This window comes from Tupaia chinensis, unplaced genomic scaffold (genome assembly GCF_000334495.1).
Source record: "Tupaia chinensis unplaced genomic scaffold, TupChi_1.0 Scaffold000081_1, whole genome shotgun sequence".
NCBI lineage: Eukaryota > Metazoa > Chordata > Mammalia > Scandentia > Tupaiidae > Tupaia > Tupaia belangeri.
Genome location: NW_006159542.1, coordinates 1,080,214 through 1,086,213, shown reverse-complemented (window position 1 = coordinate 1,086,213; position 6,000 = coordinate 1,080,214). Strand labels below are relative to the sequence as shown.

General features: G+C 43.1%; 1 protein-coding gene across 6 annotated transcripts in view; it reads right to left on the bottom strand.

The window, feature by feature from the left end:
- PALM2AKAP2 (PALM2 and AKAP2 fusion) overlaps positions 1 to 6,000 on the bottom strand; it is a 403,573-nt gene that overhangs the window by 301,750 nt on the left and 95,823 nt on the right. For all 6 annotated transcript variants that reach the window (XM_027769417.1, XM_027769396.1, XM_027769405.1 and 3 more), the window contains exon 3: positions 2,041 to 2,171. In XM_027769417.1, the coding sequence (XP_027625218.1) occupies positions 2,041 to 2,171 (131 nt within the window). The remainder of the gene's footprint in view (positions 1 to 2,040; positions 2,172 to 6,000) is intronic.

Here is a 6,000-nt window from a genome sequence, read left to right as displayed (position 1 = left end):
CCAGACCAGACTCACCCACCCTGTAGCTCAGAGTCACTTAGTCAAGCTCAGCCCAAATCAGCAGGGTCATGCCAGCCAGTCCACATAGAATGAGTAACACTTTGGGCTGCTTATGTCCATACTGAACCTGTGGAGCTATTCAAATGATGGCTGTGAGAGAGAACTGCACTATGCTGGACTAGAAGGAAGTGCCTTAGGTGACTGAGTATCCTTCACAGGAAGGGGGAGAGCAGCTCCTTTTTTCCTTTGGGAATAGAGATTCGAGATGCTAAATGCTAGTAGAGAAGATGCCAGTAAGATGAGGGGAAGCAGAGCTGACTGCCAGGGTAAGAAGAGGCCTCATGGAGGAAGGAGGCCGACAGCAGGCCGGCTCCTATAGAAATCAGATCCAGGAACACTGTGTAGGCCCAGTGCATGTCCAGTGCCCACTTGGCCAATGCCTGGAAAGCTGTGACTGGCACAGAAGAAACGCCCCCTGAATCCAGACCTAACCCACCCACCCCTTTAGCTGTTATGATCTCTTTCTTCCTGCCTTGGGTACCTTAGCTCTCATACGGGATCAAAGAGATTGTCCACATGCCTTGAGTGAGCCCTCTGTTCTGCTGACTCAGACAGGGAGAGATTTTATTTACTTTTCTGGGTATGGACATGCCCACCTGAATGACAACCCGTCCCTAACTCTCTCACCTCATGCCAAGGGTCACGGTAACCAAAACTGAGTCTCAGTTGAAGACTGTAGTCTGTACATGTAATGGATCATCCTGCAGGTGAGAGGTACCACCTAACGAGCCCCAAGCCAAGCTGAAAGTAACTGCCAAGTTCATTAGAAGACCAAAGTTTCTTTTCCAATGCCATTTGAGAAAAAGAAACAGGAAAGGTCATATGGCTAATCGTATCCTATTTTCTAAATTCTTCTTACTTTATTTTCTAAATTCTTTTTGTCTTCTTTCTATAATATATCTTTCTAGATATAATATATAATATATAAATTATATATAATATATAATAACATATAACACATAATACACACAAACTATTTTCTGGTCAGTTTCCCCATAAGTAAAGTTAAGCTTGGCTAAACTGAAAGCTCTTTAAGGGACCTTATGATCTGAGCAAAGTACAGACATGGGCTAAAGCATGCCTTTGGGGTTTACAGTTGGCCTGCTTTTCCCATCAGTGACAATGCTGGAGTCCCTTAGGTGCCCTCAGAGATTTCATTTACTCTTAGTATACATGGCCGGTAACAGTTTAGCCTTATGTATTTTAAAAGACCTCATAACCTTAGGAGAAAGAGATGAAGCTCTCAAGGGTGAGATTTTAGGGAGAATTTGGTGGGATAACTTGGAAAGCTAGATTTTATCTTACGGCATCTATTTATACTCAGAAACTACCACCCTCATCTAGTATCTCTGGCTAAGGACCAGGAATGGCTACAGTTCTAAGTAGAAACCTACATTTTTGCTCGTGTGTGAGCCTCGCCAGCCATGGGCCAAGCAGGTCTCCCAGACTAAGATGATTGGAATGGACTGAAAACCATAACAGAATCAATCTGAGTAGTGTAACTAGATCATACCAAGTTAAGTTTTAGAGCATAGAGTTGCCCTCACTCAAAACTCTGTCTTTGTCCTTTCAATTCCAAGACCTTGACTACCATTTCCCCATTTGAAATAGATCAAGTGCAAACTTGAAAACAGAACTACAGCAGCAACCATAGCTAACAGCCTGAGCCAAAGGAGGAAAAGGATGAAAATACATTAAGAACTTAAAAAAGGGCCTATTTTGTGAAGGGCAAGTTGCTCACCAAACCTCATTGGCCTGTGAGTATGTCATTGCATTCACTATATTAGAGCCCAATACAATAATCAGTACTTTGTGTACTAATTCTGGGTCATCTGGAAAAGCCTAAATGATATCAGTGTGCTCTGTTTAGGAGGATAATTCTAAAACATTGAAAAAAAGAAACCACATTTCCCTAGAGGAAAGTAGTGGTTATTGCACTGTGAAATTACAGTGTCAAGTGCCCGGGGAAAATATACCTACCTCTGAATGTTATCTTCAAGTTGCTTGACTCTGAACTCATCCTCCTCAGACTGACGCCTCCTGGCTTCCTCCTCCTCGGCAGTTCCGGCGGGTATACCCTGCAGCAGCCATTTTTCCCGAAGCACTTTGGACTGTGGAAATGAAAGAAGACAACAGACAAGATGACCCCTTTCGGTCCACACTCACCTCCAACTCTCATCAGTGCTTGCCTGAACCACCGCCTTCAACTTCTCATTAACTTGGCTCTTTACTTTCCTCCAGTACAACCTCCAGAGAGGCCCCAGAGGGCTTTAGTTCTACATTTTATATGATTTCAAAATAATGAAAAATGAAGTGAGCTGTATAGTGACTGCCTATGTAAACTCATCCAGATTTAAAAATTATAAACATTTTCTCATTTTTTCATCAAAGCATTTAAAAGTACATAACAAACATCATGATATTTCACCTATTAATATTTCAATGTGGGTCTTTAAAAGATAAGGACAGTTTTCCATGGAACTACAGATCCACTATAAAATTTCTTAAGATCACCTAGTACCCAGTCCATATTAAAGTGGGTGTTTTGTAAAGGCTGATTTATTTCATGGCTCTTCTTCTTAAAACAAAGAAATCTTTTTCTTCCAAGAAATAGAAAGTGAGAAAAAGAAAGACAGGTACTCCCAACAGGGTCTTCACACCACGATCCATTCCTAGCATCAACCAGCCAGAATTGCAGGTCCTCAGTGTGCACAAGGAGACCCTGGGATGTGAACTAGCGATCTTCCCACATGGGTCCAGTTTTGCAGAGTGTTGCATTACCACTGCACCACTACTGGCCCAGGTCTCTTCTTAGAAACCATGTAATGATTCCCAACCATCCTCAGCAGCAGTCTCTAAATGCTATTAAATTCATGTACCTGACCTGTGCCAGTGCACTATTACATTGTGAAATGGAATAAAAAGGTTTTGTTTCAGGTCAGTGATTAGGAAAGAATGATTATTATTTTGAGAAGAGAAATGGAAACATGCCCAAGTGGAAGGCATACTAAAACTTTCTAAAAGAATAAGCAGGGAAGGTAGACGTGGGAGAAGTGTTTTGACTCAGATTTTCACTTACGTGGCTCCTAGAAGGTAGATGGTAGTTTTTTTAATGTCTGCAGAGACTTCCACATCATGGCTGAGGGCCAGTAACAGTGCCCATGGACAGGTCAGTGGTCATGGGAATGGACCAGTAGGAGGATGCAAGGCATGTGACCAATTCTTCCCAGCAACAGTGGACAACAGCAATTACAGCTATGAAGCCAGCCAACACAGAGTAAGAACTGGGTTCTCTGGTTCCTCAGCATCACCTCAATCCAGAACTTTGTCTGATCTCGTTAAGTAGGTGAACAAGGTGAAAGAAAGCTCTCCTACTGATGGAGAGCTAGGACATGCATGCTTGGAGCTGACTTCTTGTTATAAAATTCTCTTGGTAGAGAGAGACAGGAAGAAAGAATTCCCCCTAACTCCCTCCAGTGGGGCATGGTACTTTCTCCACCCTGTCTTGTTTATAGGCAGGCATACACATTCATCCAGCAAGTCTTTCAAGCTTCTGCCAAGTTCAGGACTGGAACTGCAGTTGGCAATGTAGGATCTGGCTCCCTTAACCACTAAGCCATGGGGACAGGCCTTTCCTGTAGCTCTTATGAATGAAGGATGCACAATTCCATAGACTTTCCTTTTAATGTGAAATTAAGGACTACTTAGAAATGACCAATACTAAGTAAGTTAGACTTTATTAATGGTCTCGATTTACCAGCAGCCATTTAGCACTAGGGAGACTTTGCTGGGTGCACAGAAGCAAGTTTAAGCAGGCTATAATTATTGTACCTCTAAGGTGGATGAACCCTTTGTTAGCATGGCATTATTGATGTATGTCCAGGTAGTCATGGTTTTTATTGGTGTTATTCTTGCCTTTTCATATAAATCATATTGTTATAAGTCACTGTCACTCGAAATCTGTTTCACTGCTCTTACGTTACATAGACAGACAAATTTATAACACCTGACATGTAACTTTCAAATAATCAGACTTAAAGACATGAGTGTTCATAAGTGAGTGATTTCTAACCATACTGCTAAGCCAATTATAGAAAGGACCTCTCTCTTCCCAGTGTTGTTTGTAACTGTCACCAACATACACACAAAAAGTACTATTTTGGGGGGCACGGGGAAGAGGTTTTTGCTATAGGGTGCATGTGCTCGCCAGAAAGACAGACAGAGACAGAGACACAGAAAGTGAGAAATCACCCCTCAGTGGGGATGGCCACAATGCAATCCCTTCTCCTCCATTCTCCTCTCAGGATCTTGGGCACGCACGAACACGCGCGCAGCGTGAGTTTAAGCCACCAGGTCCGGGACGCAAACTATGCTAGACTACATGGAAATCCAGTGACACAGCCATTATGCCAACTGCTGGTCCCCCAAAGTACTATTTTTAAAAACATTTATAGGGGATGGTTTTATAATATAAAACCACGTGTAAAAGTGTGTAGCGAAATTACTCTATGTTGATTGCCCTCCAAAACTTTACCATGGAGAGTCCCCTCCACTGGAAGGTGGGAATGGATGCTAAAAGTTGATTGCTCTTTCTAAGTGGACCACAGAAGACAAAACATTGAGTTAGCCCCACCATCCCAGAGTCCCAGCCTTAGCAGCCTGCTGACTCTGAGCATCCAGAGGCACAGGTCCTTCCACCTCTGTCTCTTCCCTGTATACAGCAGTGACATCACCAAAATGCCCCCACAGAAAAAAAAAAAACAAACAGAAAAGAAAGGACTTAACAGGGAAAGGTAGCAGGTCCAGTCCCAGGGAAGTCTGTGTCACAAAGGTGTTCTGACGTTAATGTTAAGGTGGCACAGCAGTAATACTCTGCTCGGCAATGCTGTAAGCCATATGGAATACTGGGGTTCAGTTCCAGGGTCAACCTCTACATGCTGGGTGTGAGGACACATGCCCATGATCCAGCTGGCTGAGAGGCTGGGGCGTAAGGGATCAAGGCATAAGACCCTATTGAAGGTGCTTGCCTTTCTCAAATGAAACAAATAAGTAAACAAACTTACAAAAAACCCCACAAAACCTAAAAAGATTAGTTGATTGTCACTTGGTCCTAAAAACATGCTATGTTGTCAGGGAAAACAACTTCTAAGCTTTTTCGACTGACTCCAGTTTTTTCCCCATGTTGTTTCTGAGGACCAACTGTGTTAGGCCCCAGAATGTGACAAATATACCAACGTGCCCATCAAAGCACAGATTCCCCTGCCTGCGTGTTTCAGAACTTAGTGATGAACAGAGCTCAGGTGAAAGGAAACTAAAGATAAAAAAGGTTTCTTTTTTTTTCTTTTCTTTTTTTTTTTTTTAATTCTCATTGTCCAAATTTGTCATAGTTTACAGGTGCTGAGAATGGTCACAACTGCACATCTATCAAATGGACAAACCATGAAAAGTCAGAACAAGCAAAAGGCAAATGGAGAACTGCAGCTTGGTGGAGGCTCTTGCAGGACAGACAACTCCAGAGTAAATTTGTTTCTTGTTCTACAGGTCTGTCCGACATTAGAAAACCAACCTGGAACAGAGCTCCTCAACTTCAGTATGTATAAGGGTCACTGGGAAAGCTTGCCAAGACAGACTCCAGGAATTCTTTAAGACTGGGGTTATGTCTGGGCATTTGAACCGTCATTAACAAGCTCCCAGATGATGCTGTCATTGATGCTGCTGGTCTGAGGCCCACACATGAGTAGCACTGCATGAGACCCTGTGACTGTCCAAAGGCTTGAAAAATTCATGAACTGCCTTGGTGGCTGGTCAAATGAAGTGATCTAAAACAGAACTCCTCAGCCTCGTGCAAACCCCCCTCCTGCTTCTCCCTCTCGGGAGAAGAGACTTCCTTGCCCCTGTCCTGTGTGCCAGGAGCTGGACACAGCTCAGGATGACAGGCAA